The sequence below is a fragment of the Chinchilla lanigera genome, unplaced genomic scaffold (genome assembly GCF_000276665.1).
Source record: "Chinchilla lanigera isolate Chin_1 unplaced genomic scaffold, ChiLan1.0 scaffold00002, whole genome shotgun sequence".
Classification (NCBI taxonomy): domain Eukaryota; kingdom Metazoa; phylum Chordata; class Mammalia; order Rodentia; family Chinchillidae; genus Chinchilla; species Chinchilla lanigera.
Genome location: NW_004955403.1, coordinates 36,814,011 through 36,832,609, shown reverse-complemented (window position 1 = coordinate 36,832,609; position 18,599 = coordinate 36,814,011). Strand labels below are relative to the sequence as shown.

Sequence of the window (18,599 nt, the reverse complement as noted above, 5' to 3'; positions counted from 1 at the left end):
TTTTTGGTTTTTCTCCGGTACCGGGAACCGAACTCACGACCTTGCGCTTGCCAGGCAGGCGCTTTTGCCACTGAGCTAAATCCCCAGCCCTGACCTGAATTTTTTAATCATTACTTTAAAAAATGTTTTTCAGACTGGAGGCATTTTTGTCTTGAATAAAGCATGAGGCATTCTGAAAATAGGTCCACACTGAGGTATAATATTACTATTAATATTACTATTATTCTTGCCAGGCCTGGTGTTACTGTCTTATAACCCCAACATGGGAGGGTGAGACCAGAGGAATGCTATAAGTTTAACGCCAGCCTGGGCTACCTAGTGAGTTTAAGGTCAGCTTTAACCACATAGTAACATCTTGTCTCAAAATAAAACAAAAAACCCCAACAAAATACTATTCTTGTTTTTGATAGTATTTTTCATGTACTTGCACAATTTACTAATAGAAGAGTGTGAAAAAACTGCAGATCTATATCCTTTGTATTTTTGCCTTTTAAAAAAATCATTGAGTTTATATACTACTTTATTCAGACTGTCTTTTTCCTTTATTTTAAAAAAAATAATGGGGCTCGGCATGATGGTGCATGCCTGTGATCCCAGCATTCAAGAGGCTGAGGAAGGATGATGGCTACGAGTTCTAGGCTAGCCTGGACCACATAGTGAGACACTGGCTCAAAAAAAAAAAGAAATGATTACTGTCTAGGAGACTGACCTTTAATAAAACGGTAGCGATCTACTTTTGCTTCTTCAGTAACATGTGCACAGGGGCTCGTTTCACTGTCTAACTCTCAGCATCCGGCCAATTCTGATACAGAACATGTCAACAACCTTACCTCCTATGGTATTTTACCACTAACCTCAGACATGAGTTTCACTCTAAACTTTAAGGAGAAACGGAGAAAAAGAATGACAAAAAGAGAGCACAGAAAGTGTCACACACACACACACACACACACACACTTCCCCAGACAGGAAAACTACATTCAATTTCCTTACCATAATAAACAAGCTATTTAATCTGAAAACACCTGTTTTATGCATGGACACTCTTCCTTCCGCACAGCTATAATCTCCAAACCCACATGACATATGCAAATGAGTGCTTTCTCCTGCCTCAGGACAACTGTCCCTTCCTACTCCTAGGAGAATGTCTGCTATAACTACTAGAAGTACCTGTTAGTCAGTGTAATTCCCAACTCCAGACAAAAATATACACCATTTATCTTAATACAATGCACCTATACTTTTTCCCATAGAAAACACTGTTCTGACTTTTCCAGCTCCTCCATGCATATTTCTTACTCCGTTTTATTTTGCATCTAATCCAGATCATGTCAGATCAAAATTCAAGAGTACCACTGAGGACAATTCTCCAGAAAGTAAAATTGTTTTTACATTATTTGAAGTGATTATAACAAAAAGATGAACTATCTCAAATAATTCACTTAAGTTGAAACACCTTAAACATTCAATTTTTAAAATGATAATACTTCTAGTGAGAAAGACAACTAGTCTCTACTTACCGCTTCTCATAGTGGTATTTTCCAATAGTTCTGTTTGAAGTTGAAGTTCAGCTTCTCCCAGTATCTTTAGAACTGAATCTGTAGGGCTTTTCCCCCATACTTTTCTTGGAGAGCCACTAGGTTCTAATTTAATAACCTCTCCCACTGTACGTTCTATACACAAAAAAGACACAAATAAGTTTCAATGATAGAACATACTAATAATGCATGTTTGGGGTCCTTTATCCAAATGAGTACCTCATGAGATAGCAATTATATCAAAAAGATATTGAACAGAAAAACAAATCCTAAGATATATACTTAAGTTAAAAAGGGCATTTCTAAGAAAATTTGTCTTCTTTTATGTCTGAGCATGATGGTACATGCTAGCACTCCGGGAGGCTGAGGCAGGAGGATCACAAGTTTGAGTTAAGCATATGCAATTCAGTGACTCAGTGAAACCTTATCTCAAAATAAAAATAAAAATAAAATGGCTGTTGTTATGGCTTGTATCTAGGTATCCCCACAAAGCCTCATGTGCTCAAAGGTGGAGCTTTTCAGAGCTGGCTGGATCTAGGGCATGTGATGCTGGGATTGAGGCATGTGGAACTAAATTAGTCCACTGATTAGAATTAGCATCCGTCTAGGTGTAGATGAATGAATTTACTGAAGACAGAAGCCCAACCCTGGATGTGGTTGGCATCACCCAAACGGTTTATAGCCTGGCTGGGATAACAGAGAAAAGCAGACTTGCTGCTTCGGCTACTGTTCTGTGCTAGCTCCCTTCTGCTTGCCATGTCATGGAATGTTCTTCCTCTGCGATACCCCTCTGCCATGCCAACCTGCTTTGGAACCAGCCTACTATGGACTGAAACCTCTGCAATCTGAGCTAAATAAACGCTTTCCTCCTTTAACTTGGAGTGTCAGGTATTTTGTCTCAGTAATGAGAAAAGTAATTAAGCTACATGGGACTGTAACAATGGTGCTGGGTTACACACACACACACACACACACACACACACACACACCAGAAAATTTGTCTTATATTTCATAAATAGGCAACTGACATTTCCCAGTAATAAAAATTTTGGGTGTACTATTCTAATAAAATTTGGCAAAGCATAAAATAGAAAATTATGTACTGAAGTTTGAGTTGTAAGAACATTTAATAGTAAAACATGAAGCATGTACATATCTATCAGTAATATACAGGATATAATATATAAGAAGGTATAGGAATACAGATTTTTTTTAAAAAATGCAGAGGTCGGGGCTGGGGATTTAGCTCAGCGGCAAAAGCGCCTGCCTGGCAAGCGCAAGGTTGTGAATTCGGTTCCCGGTACCAGAGAAAAACCAAAAAAAAAAAAAAAAAAAAAAATGCAGAGGTCTCGCTATTCTGCCTAGGCTAGTTTTGGATTTATGAGCTAAAGTGATCTTCCCATCTGAGACTTCTAAGTAAGTAGCTGGGAGTAAAGGTGTGTACCAAAATGACTACCTTCAGTTATCTGGATTTCCACTGGCACTACACAAGTTGATATAGCCTAATGCATCAATTTCATGAAATAAATACACACAAATTAGCAATTAATACTGTATTGAGTTTTTACAACCAACAGTGTAAATATGGAAGTAATTTTTAAAGGGATAAAAACAGAGTAGAGAAACCAGAAATAGACACATAATTTAAATTCATTTATGTTGACTGGGCGTGGTGGCACACGCCTGTAATGCCAGCACTCGGGAGGCTGAGGCAGGACAATCATTGCAAGTTTGAGACCAGTCTGGGCTATAAAGTGAGCTCAAGGCCAGCCTGAAATGCATAGTGAGACCCTGTCTCAAAAAGACAAAAAAAAACCCAAAAAACAAAACAAAACAAACAAACAAAAAAACCATTCATTTATGTTTGACAAAGGTGTCAAAGCAATATAATGGGATGTAAATGCTCTCTTTTATCCCTGTGGTACTCAGGGTCTTTGCACTGAGCTACCTTCTTATGTTTATTTTGAAACAAAGTCTATAATTTGCCTGCACTGGGCTTGAACTTGTGATTCTTCTGTGTCAGGCTCTGGAGTAGCTGGCGTTACAGGTCTGCACACTGAGCCTGGCTAAGTAAAATCTCTTTAACAAACAAAATGTCTGCACATTAATATGAAAAAATAAAGTCCAACCCCTTCGATGCAGAGAACGAAACCCTGGGGGAAGTCAGTGGTCTTTCTAAACTGAGACGACAGAACTGGGAGTTCAGGGAGGCCAAAGTGGCTCATGTTTGCAAGATAGAGACCACCTGAAAGCAGTAGCTGAATAATAGGTGGAGCTCACACAGGGGCAGAAATAGTTCTATTTCCATCAGTCAGAAAAGAAATTCGTGCAAGTCACAAGGCATCAGGCAGATTATTCAGAAAGACTGTTGACTCAGTAAAGAGGAAAGATTAGCTGTAGACTAAACACTGCTCAGTTCTACTTAACAAAGTTTAAAAGCAAGACCTAAAATAGGTCAGGCTATTCACAAGTAACTGAATTACGTCCCAGCACAAAGGTCAAGAATATTTATAGGAACACAAAAATACAGAGAATCCACAAATTAAAATTCACAGTGTTTGCTCTTCCCAAAGAACACGAGCATGCACAGAAGCAGGAGAACATGACCTATAATAAAGTGGGACAAAAGTCAACCAATTAAAACCAATCTCCCAATAATTGTGATGATTAGAATAATAGACAGGGAACATTTATAATTGTTACTATAGTTGAGTTCCATATGTTCAACAAGCTAGAGGTGTTAGAGAGTTAGCTCAGTAGCACAGCGCCTGCCTGGCAAGCGAAAGGTCATGAGTTCAATTTCCAGTACTAGAAAAAAAAAAAAAACAAGCTAGAGAAACAGTGGTTATGGTAATTAGAAGAAAAATATTAACAGGTTATGGTAGAGAAGAAAAATATTAACAATTGATAATGAACTTGTAGAATTTTTCAAATTTGATGAGAACTGTACACTCATAAACCTAAGAAGTGCAACAAAATCCAAGCAAAAGAAGCATACTGAAAATGACAGCAAGACATATCACAACCAAATTCACTAAAACCAAGTTTACAGGGAAAAATCTGAAAAGCAGCTAGAGAATACTGAGACACATTACATACACAGGAATAAAGCTAAGAATCAGAATTAGATTTCCCATCACAAGTAATGTGGACAGTAATGTCATTAAAGCAATAAAAAAAAGAATATATCACAGCCAAGTGTGCTGGTGCATGCCTGTAATCTTAGCACTTGGGAGGCTGTGGCAGGAGGATCTCCGTGAGTTCAAGGCCAGCCTGGGCTATATAAGTGAGTTCAAGGCCAGTGTGAACTATATAGTGAGACCCTGTAAAAAAAAAAAAAAAAAAAAAAAGAAAGTAAAGAAAATAGGTATGTCAACTAAACTTTTATCTCATAAAATATTTGCAGAAGGAAGGCAAAATACTTTTACAGAGCTAAAAGAATTCATCATTATAACCATTTGGATGGAGAACAAATAACCAGGTTATTTTAGCCAAAATAAACCTTTCCTTTCTGTTTAGAAAACAAAGAATTCATCAGCAGCAGGACTGCACTGCAAGAATTCTTAAAGGGAGCCTTAGAGGCAGAAGAAAAATGACACCAGGTGGGAATTTGCTTTACATGAAAGCATAAAGAGCACTGGTCATGCTAAGTACATGGCAAATACAGAAAACCTTATCTCGTATTATTTAAATCTCTTTAAAGTTGAGATACGACAAAATAAAATGGCAAAACAACACCCTAAAGGCTGGAAGGGAATAAATGCAGGAATACTGTAATGTTCTTATAGTTGAAGTGTAATGAATCACTTAGAAGTGGATTATGACAAGTTAGTAATATATACTATGACTTCTAAAGGGAATACCAAATAGCAGCACTACAGAACTACAGCTAATGAGTCAGAGATAAAATTGAATCATAAAAAATACTCAGCCACCCCAAAAGAAAGCAGAAGTGACTGTAACAATACCAAAGTAACATTTAAAGAAAAAATTTAAAAAGAAACATCATAGAATACAGATGAACCTCAAAAATAACTATGCTGAGTGAAAGAAACTAGATGCAAAAGAACACAAGGGCCAGTTTACATGAGATTCTAGAAGAAAGAAAGGTAATCTACGAATGGAAAAAAACTGCCTCTAGAGCTAAGTGGCAAAAACTGACTGGACAGGGACATGGAACCTCTTGGGGTGATGCTGATGTTCTATATTTTGGTAGGGATTTAGGGTATGTAGGGCCAAGCAGTTGCTAAAACTCAGAAAATGTACTTGTATGATTTGTTCATACATTTAATAAAAAAATAAAAGCTTCTAAATAAATATTGAACTCTAATAATTATTTTCAGGGAAAAGTATACTGATATCTGCAATTTATTCTGAACTCTATTAAAAAGATAGACTAATGAATAGAAGGATAATACTGACCATGTAAGCACAGTAAACTGTTAATGATTAGATTATAAATGGAAGTTATGTGAAATTATAACAATTTTGCTATGCGTTTGAAATTTTTTACAATGAAATGCCAGAAGATTAAGTGATTTTGGCACTACAATGGACTATTACATGGGTATGAAATATAATTTTTTCTGGAGGCAGGGTCTTGTTATATAGTTCAGCCAGGGCTTGAGCTCACTTTGTAGCCCAGGCTGACCTTGAACTCTCGGCAATCCTCCTGCCTTAGCCTCCCAAGTGCTGGGATTACAGGCGTGTACTGCCACACCTGGGTTGAAAAATAATTTTTCATATAGTAGTATAAAAAGATTTATAAGATACAAGTAAAAATATACAAGATACAAGTAAAAGTACGGTCCAAAAAAGTACAAATGATACGTAATTATTGTTTTATTTCTAAGGAACAAATATAACTGATTAGCCAATTCTTGTGTTTTCATTCACTCATGTCTATTCTTCCCACTTTAAGAAAATCAGGTAGTTATTTTTCTCAACTCTTGTAAAACACACTTGTATTTTCTGGGCCCTCCTTCCCTGTCTGGCCTCAGAGATTCTCTAAATCATATCCAGCCCCACCATCTGAGAGATCTCACAACAGGGGCAGTGGCTGTCCTCTTATTGACTGACCACTTTTCACGTTAAAAGCCGTGCTAAATGTTAGAGAGTTCAAAACATACAGTGCAAATCAGACAAGCTTAGTCAGACATTGATATTTTAAAGGAAACATAGGAGAAAGATACTAAACAAAGGAGGAAAATAATCACAATATGTCATTAGTTCTTTAAAGACAGTAAATAATAGTCTGTTTCAAAAGTGACAGAAGAGGTCTCCTATTCATAGGCTATATATGTTGGTGTGTGTTGGGTGTGACAAGATCCAGTATGTCAAATGCTGTAAACACATAATGTAAGGGCTTTTCACTAGGAGAAGAATTAGAACTACAAATAGGTAACTTTATTTTTATATTTTTAGTTAACATTTTTGAAGAGTGTGCTACAGAGAGGACCTTCATAAACAGAAGGAGAGCCAAGAACAGGGGCAGAGAGGAAGGACATAAGCAGCTACCTAAAGCACTTGGTGAAGAAGAGGAGCACTGTGGGGAAAAGGGTGGCGTGTTGTACGAGCTGAAACGTGAGGGGGAGTTCACAGCGACACAAGTAAAAGAAATGGAGAGAGAGCAGGCAAGGCCCCAACCAAGGGGGAGAAGCGCCTGAGAGACGGTGAAAAGGACCTTTATTCTAATTGGAATGGAATCAATTAGGTTTTAAAATGGGCCAGTGACATAATATACTTTCCTTTTCTAATTAGCATACAATAATTTCAAGTCTCTTTTCACACGGTTACAACGACCCTACATCCCTACTAAGTAACATCTTACCTTTCCCTTCACCTCCACAGTTTAGTTTCCCTAAAAGGTTCTAAACTCTCCTTTTCTACTTCCTCCTTCCATTAACTCCTTAATTGGATTTTATTTCTGCCTCCAGCACTCTAATTTAAACCCTACTTGTACCAAGATCACAATGCCTCTTCTGTGACAAATCCAGTACAAATTTTTAGCCTTCAATTTGTCATCTCTTTCTAAAGTGCTCTCTTTTTCCTTATGAATCAAACCACAGTCTCCTAATTTTCCTAACTCTGCCTGTTCTTTAATTTTCAGAATTCTTCCTCTGATGAACTCTGAGTTTCACATGAAGCCCCACAGATCTGCCTTCCAGTATGCCTTAAATATGTTTTCTTCATTACCCTCCAGTAACTTAGTGAAGGGTATATTAACTTCTGTGTAAATTAGTGCAATATCCTCTAAAAACTGCTGTTGTAAGATGGCATAGGTTAACTGTAGATATACTATTTTATAAATAACCAAAACTAGAAAAAACATGTAAGGCAGCAGCTTTAAGACATTAGATAAGAGGTAATGAGAGAAAATAAACAAACACTGATTCCTGTGATTGCCCCAGATTACTGCCTTGAGAGACTTTCTTGGCTGCAGCTAAAGAGGGAACCACATCGGAGTTCGGGAGACTCCCAAAGTTCAGAGATCTGCAGAGGGTAACATTATTAGTGGGGTAGTGATCGCAATGAATGCGTAAGACAACTACCTAAGGTAGGAAATGAATGCTAAAAGGATTTCAGGGAATAAAATGATTTCAGGGAATACATGTAAGACACAAAATAGCATCTATTGCTACCAGTCCCACTGGAAAACTTTGTAATTTGTAGTGCAATGGGTAGAGTAGACAAAAGGATCTTATCCCTATAGTGTGAAAAAATTAGTATTAATCCAAACATCGATCTAATCTCATCTCATGAATATTGAAGATTCACAATGTCTGACATCCAACCATAAATTCTAATCATATAAAGGAATATGACCCATAATAACAAGAAAAAGTAATCCATAAAATGAACCCAAAACTGATACAGATGTTAACAATTAATAGGCCAAATACATTAATAAAGATTTTAGTACAGTATGCCGTATGATTCAAAAGTGAAGTAGACAGACACGTGGCGATATAAAAACAAGATTGAACTTCTACAGATGATAAAAATATCTAAGACAAGGAATATACTGGATGGGATCAATACATTAGGATGGCAGAAAAACATGGTCATCTATTAAAGTTAGGGCAATACAAACTATCTGGAATGGACACACAGAAAAAAGAATGTAAAAAAAAGTGAAAAGAGCATCTCTGAGGTAAGAGGCAGCAAGTGAAATTTGAGTCCCCAAAGGACAGAAGGAGTAGGAAGCACAGAAAAATATCTTAAGAAATAGTACCTATACTTTCCAAATCTAACAAAAATTATAAACCCACAGATCCAAGAAACTCAATGAACCCCAAGGAAAGGAAACAAAACTACACCAAGGCATTTCATAATCATATTGCTAAAAACCTGTATAAAGAGGAGTCTTAACAGACAAAAGTCAAGTCATATACAGAGAAACAAAGATAAGGACAAAATCTCTTTCAGAAACAATGCAAATGAGAGAGGGAGGCAATGTCTTTAGTGCATGGAAAGACAAAACTGCCAACCGGGAACTCTACTCCCACAGGAAACACCTTTTGAAAATTAAGGTGAAATACTTAATATGTAAAAGTATAAAGAATCCATCACTTGTACTGCAAGGAAGGTTAAAAGAAGTCATTCAGTCCAAGGTTACATGATATTACATGGCAGGAGCACAGAAACACAGGTCTAAACAAAGAAATTAGGAGCACTAGAAATAGTAACTGAGTGGATAAACACAAAAAGACATTTAAAAATTTAAATCTCTTTAAAAGATAAGAGTTCTGTTACTAACAAGAGGAAATAAGCACACATTGACCTGTGTGTACCATTAAATATAGCTACAAAGACCACAACAAGCCAGACGCAGTCTGCACATCTATGATGCCAGCACTGGGTAACTTTGTTACCCAGTGAGATCCTTTCTTTGAAGAAAGAAAAGTGCTCAGTTTGGTAGAGGAAAGGAAAGGACAGAACAGGACAGGACAGGACAGGACAGGAGAGGAGAGCAGAGGAGAGGAGAGGAGAGGAGAGGAGAGGAGAGGAGAGAGGAGAGGAGAAGAGAGGGGAAGAGAGGGGAGGAGAGGGAAAGAGAGGGGAAGAGAGGGGAAGGGAGGGGAGAAGAGGGGAACGGAGAGGAGGGGAGAGAAGGGGAGGAAGAAAGAGGAGAAACAAGGGAAGGAAGAGAAAGAAAAAAGTGAGAAGGAAAAGGGAAGGAGGAAAGGGAGCAAGAAGGAAGGAAGGAAAGAGGGATGGACAGGCAGACGGATGGCAGGGGATGCAGCTGAGTGGAAAAGCCCTGGGTTCAATTCCCAGTACTGTAAAAACAAACAAACAAACAAAATAACTAACTAACCAACCAGCACCCCCACAGCAGTCCCAAAACTCAAAAAAACAAAAAACAGGACAAAATGTATAAAGCAGCTATTTGAGAACTCTGAAATACACAAAGCTGCTGCACCGGGAAGACAGAAACTGAAATACAGCAAAGCAGTGGTGGAGTAGCCAGCATCCCTGGGGTTCAGGATTGAAACACAGCAGAACTCCAGAAGCAGGCACCAGGGTGCAAACAGACAGCTCCAGGAACAGCTCTCTTGTTCCAGCCTGAGCAACAGGGAATGGAAAGCCTAAGGCTTAGACAGAAAGCAGAATCTCCCCATATTTTTCTTTAACCTCTTTATCTTTTCCTTGGCCCTATACAATCCCATGATGGCGAGAGGAGCAGCTGAAAATGGGACCCTCACATGAGACAAACCGGGGCGAGGAAACCTTTCTGTTAGGCGGAATTATGGTACCAAGAGGGCAGGGCCAAGCCCCGTTGCTGTTCCTAACTTCTGGCCACATATTCCAAGTAAGTCTCAGCTTTCTGTCAGATGATGAAAGAGAGGAATCCGGGGGAGCTGGAGAACACCAGGCGATAGAGGAGAGAACATCCAAGGAAGTGAGCCCAGAAGGCTGTCTATGATTTCCTCTGCATACCCTCCAAACATGCACACGTTTCATCTCTTTAGCATATCAAAGACTCTGGAAACTGCACTAACGGACCACTACCCAGGACTCAGATCAGTCAGGGTGCACATGCTAAGTACATCCAAACAGACTAACAGGTTTGAAAAATGAACTAACACTGAAACCGTAAACCAAGAAGGCACTATAGGGTCACATTAAGCCACTAAGTTGTCCCTGTTGGGCTCAAACTTGTGATCTTTCTGCCTCAGCCTCCCAGTGTTCTGGGATACAGGTATACACCACCATGCCCAGCTCAGAAATAAAATTTCTTTGGAAATAAAATTATAGTCATACATACTGTTGCTTTGTTCAACAGTTGTCAGAGTTGAGAAGTTGCAACAGATACCTGAAGGCCTGCAAAGCCTAAAATATTCAACATACTGTCATTTAGAGAAAACATGCTGACCCTTGTTTTAAAGTCTCTGCGTGCACTCAGAGTACCTCTGTATTATTTATTAGAATCAACATGGAGAAGCCTTCCTGACTGCTCTGCTTAGCCTTTCCAAGACTTTGTGGCTGCCAGCCTTTGTCAGGCGTTCCGAACACCGGCCATCCATGCTGACTTGGAGCCAGCGCCCCGAGCTTCATGTGTTCTCCTTACTCCTGGGTCTTGGCGATTCTCTGCCCCAAACCTCTGCTTGCCTTTGGATTAGCAAACTACTTCTTTCCTTCAGCACGTCACATTTTCTAAAATCACTTCCCTGGTTTCCCAAGACTGATTTATGCCTTCATATATATTTGTCATGGTTTAGATCAAGAATGTCCCGCATGGGCCACATGCGCTCACAGGTGGGGCTTTCTAAGTTGACCAGATCATGGGGTGACACAGCTGACTGCTCTTAGAGGTGGAGCACTGGCGTGTGACCTGGAGGGTGTATCACCCTTGCGCCGTTCCTCTCTTCTCTCTCTGTTTCCTGGCTGCCTTAACATGACCTGTTTTTCTGCCAGACCCCTCCCACCATGTCTTTTGTACCTTGCAGCTGGCCAGCTATGGACTGATCCATGAGCCAAAATAAGCTTCTCCTTCTTTAAACTATGGGTGTCCAGTATTTTGTCCCACAGATGAGAAAGTAACTAAGGTAGTATTCTTACAGTAGCTCCTTACTTGCTACCTTTTCCAGCACACACTACCCCACTTAAGTGGAGGGCTATGTCTTAATGATTATCACATGATATTGCTTAAAAATAGGCAGCATATAATAGATAATAAAATTGCTGAATAAATAAAATAAATGTAATCAAGTCTTAGGCTTTTCTTGAATGCAAGAAAGAATTCAACAAAAATATTTCATCCAAAAATTACTTAAAATTAAACCTGTTCATGGTCAGACTCGCCCTTATTTAAGCTCCATAAGAACACATATGTTTCTACTTTGTTGACTGCTGTATCCCTGGTGCACAGGACAGTGTAAGAAAATAATGGGTACTCAGGAATTATTGCTGGATAAATGAATCATTAAGTTAGATTTTCTCAATATCCCAGCTAAGTGCTTAAGGGACCTTTTTCAGGTTCTATCAAAGTTCATTCTCTGGTTCTCATTAGGAATCATTCCTCTCTGTGCATGGAGGAGCTTGTAATCCTAGCTAATTGGAAGGCTGGAGCAGGAAGATCAGAAATTCAAGACAAGGCTGGGCAATTTAGTGAGAATTACCTCAGTAAATTAAATTAATGAATGAATAAACAAATATAAATAAGTGAAGTAGCTCAGTGGGTTAGAGACCTTACCTAGCATGTGTGAGGCACTGGGTTCACACCCCAGTATAAAAATAAACCAAGAATTACTCCTAGTAACAGATTAATATAACATGGCGTAAAAGGTTAAAGTAATACAATTACTTAATATAACCATTTAATACAGTTTAAATATGCATCATGAATACCATCTCTTACACTATACAATTCTGCATAAAAATCTTTGCTATTCTTTAGGCTGACTCATTTTGTACATTTTTCACATTTTACTAGGAAAGGGTAGCACTTCTCTTCTAGGAGAAAGAAAACCAAAACTGAATTCTTCCTGGCTCTCTTAATCCAAGTGTTAGTTCCTTCAAAGGGCAAGTCCACAGCTTACACGTATGTTAACACAAAATAAGACATTACCGTGTTTATACATACTTTCAGTTGCCAAGAAGGACGTATCCAGCGTTAACTCATCCAGGGGAATCACAAGTTGACCTCCTATCTCCCACTTTTTTCGATCAGATGAAATTGATTTTTCCTTTTCATTATCTTTGTCATCTTCAGGAACAATCATCTCACAAGTATCAGACAGATGCTGCTTTCCTTTTTCATCTTCTTGAGCTTTAAGGTTTTCATTTAACCTCCGCAGTATTTCTCGCTTACTCTGTAACAGTTATGCTATATTTTAGAATCTACATGATGAAGTTAAATGACTGACAGAAGTCGGGGCTGAGGATATAGCTCAGCAGCACAGTGCCTGCCTGGCAAGTGCAAAGTCCTGAGCTCGATCCCCAACACCAAAAAAAAAAGACTGACAGAGAAACTTTGAAAATTGCACTTACTGAAACAGCACTGTTGGTTTTTTGCATTTCTTCTGAAGTTTCATGGGAATCAATTAAACTTTTGTCCTAAAACACAGATAGTTACAGAGTAAGAAATACTGTTATTTTAAAAATCTACCTTTCTGTTTGCTTTGGCAAACATATATTGAAAGTCTACCTTAAAAATGCCAGGATTTTTGCTATTTTTATTTGTACATCAAATTGCTTGCTGTGAACTTTTTATTCCCGTAAATTGCTAACAGTTTCCTTCATTACTAGTAATGATAAACATTTAAATATTATCAATTAATAGACAATGTACAGAAGGGCCAATTCTCAATTATTTTTCATATATTTGGAATATTGCTCACATGTTTAACTGTATCCTCCTCCTCTTTGGTATTTAACTTTTGGTAATTTAAAGTCAATGGGAAAAATAAAAAACTAATTCAAGACAGGCTGTGCTATTCTGAAACTGTCTTCATGTTTATACATATATATTTTTTTTTTTTTTTTTCTTATTAAGCCATAGTATTAAACATTTAAGCCACAGTATCAAACACAATTGAGGACTGGCTTTCTTCTCTAAGTAAAGATGATAACAAGAATGAGTTTTGTGCCATATGCTTTATTAACAATATGTATTTTGTTTTCTGATTAGTGTAGAAGTAATCTAGACCACCTAGAATTTAAAAATATTTCAAAGGAGAAATTAGTTGTTATGAAAACCAAAGGTATCTTCAAGACTCGGAGTAACTAATTTTCAAAGCTGTAAATAAGCAATGTTTATCCATATAATACAGTAAGAAAAAATTTAATTACATGATTACCTCGTTTTAATAGCTGAAAATAGGTATAGCAGTCAATTTTAAAATAATACATGCAAATGAGACAAGGAACATTTTACCCAGTAAAGTGGCCAGGAATTATCAGTCGCTACAACCAGAGAGATGAACAGCTACTTGAGATGTAAGACTGGGTACCAGGAAGGAAACCACACAGTGGTATCTAAAGTTGAAGTGAACAATGTAGCACATGCAAAGTCATTATGAGAAAGAAAAAGAGACAAAACCTACTTGAAGAACAATAGTTTGTTATATGAAGTTCTGGAATGTGATCAAGAAACAAGACTGTCCTACTAGGTCTTATTTTCAAGATAAATACAAACGCTGTAAAAGATTAGTGTACCAATCAATAACTTCTGTAGTCTGTAAAAACTTAATAAAATTAAATGAATAAAAGGCATAACAGTAACAGGGAAGGAGAAAAAGGAGTTAATGTATTATGATTCAATACACTATTTTCCTTTATTTCTTTTGAAATCTAAGTAGAAATTCCACATCATAAGCCCGTCCATCTCAACCCAGAACTCTTACCAGTATCATGCTTCAGAAACCTGACATGATACTTCTAAGTTTAAACTTTATACTTGTCCATGTTTCTCTGTTTTATGACCTGCATGGCATACACAGCTTCAAAAGTAGAAGGCAGTAATTTATGAATTAAGTGCAATTACACTGAATCCTCTACCATTTACTGTGTCACAAAAATTCAAGTAAATGTAAACATGTGTTGGACTCATGTGTTGGACTCAAGTCCAAGAATTAGTTATTTAAGTATCAAAGAACTGGAGGAGGGGTACTAGGGATTGAACTCAGAGCTTTCACACTGAGCTACATCGCTAACCTTTTTTATTTTTTATTTTGAGCCAGGGTCTCACTAAGTTGCTCAGGCTGGGCTTGAACTTGCAATCCTCCTGCCCCTGTTTCCCACAGTGCTGGGATTATAGATGTGTACCAGTAAGTGTGGCAAGAAATAATATTTTAAAATGTAAAGATTTATTAACGATGAGGGTTGTAGTATAAAAATGTTTGTTGCTTTATTTTCAGTACACTTCTGTATATACTTTATTCATTTAATAGGCCTTTAAGGTAGAAAAGAGTCATTTTGATATACAGTCCCTCTAAGTATCTCAAAGGATGGGTTCCAGAACATCCCCATTCCTGCGAACACCAAAATCCACAGATGTTCAAGTCTCTCATATAAAATGGCATATTATTTGATATAATCTATGCACATCTTCTATATACTGACTATACGTAATCCCAGATTACTTACAGCATCTAGTGCAATGTAAATAGTCATTGTACTACACCATTTGGGAATGATGACAAGAATGAAAGTCTATGCTCAGTACAGATGTGATCATGGTAGGCCTCAGCACACAGTGCACATCAGCAGCAATACCGTCTTTTTTTCCCAAATATTTCAACACTACAGATGTGGAACTCTCAGAAATAGAGGGCTGAGTATATAATTATCTACCATGTAGTCCTGTACATAAAATCTGAGCAGAAAAGTTCAAATTCTGAGTAAACCCAATAAATCTTGAGAAATAACTTTTTTCCCATAGTAAAACTAAAGGAAACATTAGAAATATATGCAATTTTGTTAAATTACTTTGAAATAACCTTTCATTTTGAAGACTTCTAAATGTTAGAACACTTACCATACCAACTTCTTTCAAAGCCGACGTCACAGAAATAACAGATCTTATCTGTTGCTTTGATGGGGAGCCACCTGTTTCATGGTGTCCCGAAGGTGGAGGAACATCAGAGCTCTTTACTCCTTTAGCCACCAACTATAAAAAAGAATTTAATCAACATACTTGGGATTTTTACATCTGCAGGAAGAAATAAAAGGCTACAAAATCATTTTATGCACTCTATATACAAGTTAGTTTTCTCATTTCTCAATTAGTTATTCAGCAAGGCAGTGGGACAAGTGTTGGGGATAAAACAATGAATACAAAAAAACCCCTCTGGCCTCATATGCAAACATAATCATGAGTCATGTAGTCCTACACAACTCACATCCATTGCACTATCAATGCTTTATAAAATGGTCTAAACAGTAATCTAAAATATTCACTATCAGTCTGCTCATTTTATTTTACTTTTTCTGGTACTGGGAATTGAACTCACGACCTTGCACTTACCAGGCAGGCACTGCGCCGCTGAGCTAAATCCCTAGCCCAGTCTGTTCATTTTAGTTTTAATCAATTATAACATTTGGTGACAAGAGAAATATTAAGTAACCTTACCTTTCAAAAAAAAAAACCTGTAATTTTTGCAAATTTTAGCAAAACCTTCTTCAAATATGAATATAAATCACCCAACATAGGAGCCCTTATTATAAAAATATCAACATAAATAGGATGGAAAGAATAACAGGTACAGATAATAAGTTTTGCTTCACTGAAAATATATTACATTCATATATGTGTTTTTAATCCTTACGTTTAGATTCTAAACAATCTGAAGATTCTAAACTTTTAATAAATACAAAGAAGTGGTATTTCAGGTACGCTAATAATAACAGAGCAAGAACTCTGCTCCGTACTTCTATTTTTCCTCAAATTAATAAGTGGGAAAAACAAAACACAGATAATAGGAAATAGGGAGATCTTTCTCAAATGGAAAGGGAGTAAGAAATGGTGGGAAGGTGGCAGGAGGGGAGAGAAAGGGGATGAAAAGGAATTGAGACCTGTTATGTACATGTACCAACTTCCCAATAAAATTAATCATTATGTAATGTAAACATAGACTAATAAAAACTAAAAACTGAAAAAAATGAGAATTTCTGAGGAATATACATTACAAACAATACTTACTTAGCATCTTTTAACAATAAAATAGTAATGCAGGTGTATTATTTAGGAATGTAGGTTGTATTTCTACACCAACATCTATTTTGTTAAAAAACAAATGGAAACATTGGTTTAATCCTACAACTCAACATTACTGAAAAAGTATACTGTTTAAGATGTGACTATTAAAAACTCCTTAAAATTTCTAGAGCTTGCATAGTCCCAAAATTATGTTGAAATATTTTGATATTGTTATGATACTTTTACTACTATCAAGTATATACCCAAAGGAATCATAAATTCTGAAGAAATAAAAATAAGTTCTAAAGTTCTGAACAATAGCATCCATTTTTAAAATCTGTTGAAATAAGTTATTTCTAAAACTAGAAGTTATTTCTAAAAATATCTGGCAGACATTATAATAGGAACAATAATGAAACTCAGTAATGTATTGTTCAGAAATGAGTAGCATTTATAGAACCCCAACTTTACTATGCAATATTGTTAAAGAAGTAATTTCTCCAATTTTATGAGAAAATAAATTCATAATATTCAATAAAAATTAATTTACCAATGAATTAAAATATATATTAGTTACCTATTAATGTCAAACACAATTCTGGATATCAAATATCCAAAGTAAGACTCAAAGTTTCTTATCAAAGTATTATAAACTAGGTAAGAAAGGGAAGACATAAATTAATTAATACATGAAAGAGAAAGAAAAGAAATGTGTGCTAACTAAAGTGAGGTTAAAGGAAACAATCAAAAACCAGAGGAATGACTGGGGAAAGCAAGAAGGGGGACTAGTAAGAACAGCCCTCACAGAGCAGTCAGTGTTTGAAGAGCCATTCATTGCTCAGGGAGGTTGTAAAATACAGCGGAACTTCGGTTCACAAACCCTTTGTTTTTATAGTGTGGTCCTCAAACAGCTTTTGGCAAAATTTTGTTTTTGTTTGTGAACTCGGGATCAGGTCATGAATACCACCAAGGCCATCTTTCACATACAAACATGAAAGTAGCCATCTCTTCCAGAATCGTGGAAAGAATTAAGTTTGTGAACTGAGGTACCACTGTATAGTGGAAGCAGGATACTCTGACTTTCAAATCGCAAAACTATCTCATACTAGTCCTATGATTTTTCATTATTTAATGACTTCTATGAACTTCAGATTTTTCTCTCCCTAAAATGGAATGTTATAATCACTGTTTCCTTAAATTAAAGATTTTGCACAAAGCATGCAGTACTGGATCAAATAAAAGGTAGAAATTAGAATTTATTTAGTTTGTATTAAATAAGGGTATTTAGATTGAACAACAAAAGAACAAAAGAACTAACTTGGAGAAAACAAGTTTCTGATTTCTAGAATACAAAATAAAAACAAAAACCTCTCATCTGTCCTTGATCAGATATAAAACTTAGGGGTTCTGTAAGGAGGTTTTGAGATATAGAAGTTGACAAGAAACAGAAACCCAATAGTCAAACTCTTTATAAATTTAAAGAAATTTTTAAAAATTAAAAAAATTTTCAAAATATAATTCAATTGTATGAATAACTAAATGAGAGATAATATGGATTTAACAATTTCATTATAGTAAGAATATATAGTAACACTGACTTCCTTTTTCAACCTACAATACAATTTATTCATGCTAATAAAGTTTATTTTAGAAGTTATTTCTAAATTTATTGCACAGATACCTATAATAGGAACATTGAGGAAGCTCTTAAAAGGGAAAGTCACCATTTACATACTCTAGGTAATTACACTTCAGTTAGCTGTCCTCTTAAAAATCCTTTCAGGGTAAGGATGTAGGAAGCTCGAACCGGATGACCCTCCCAGCACCCAACCTGTTTGCCAGCATTGGTCTCAGCGAGGACACAGCTTAGCACTGAGGAGGCTGTCATTGGCAAATACAAGATGTCATAAGAGAGA

General features: G+C 36.7%; 1 protein-coding gene across 1 annotated transcript in view; it reads right to left on the bottom strand.

The window, feature by feature from the left end:
- Nek1 (NIMA-related kinase 1) overlaps positions 1-18,599 on the bottom strand; it is a gene marked incomplete in the record, with an annotated part of 168,654 nt that overhangs the window by 46,292 nt on the left and 103,763 nt on the right. The window contains 4 exon segments of the mRNA XM_013513368.1: positions 1,521-1,673; positions 12,613-12,856; positions 13,035-13,100; positions 15,523-15,654. Of these exon segments, the coding sequence (XP_013368822.1) occupies positions 1,521-1,673; positions 12,613-12,856; positions 13,035-13,100; positions 15,523-15,654 (595 nt within the window).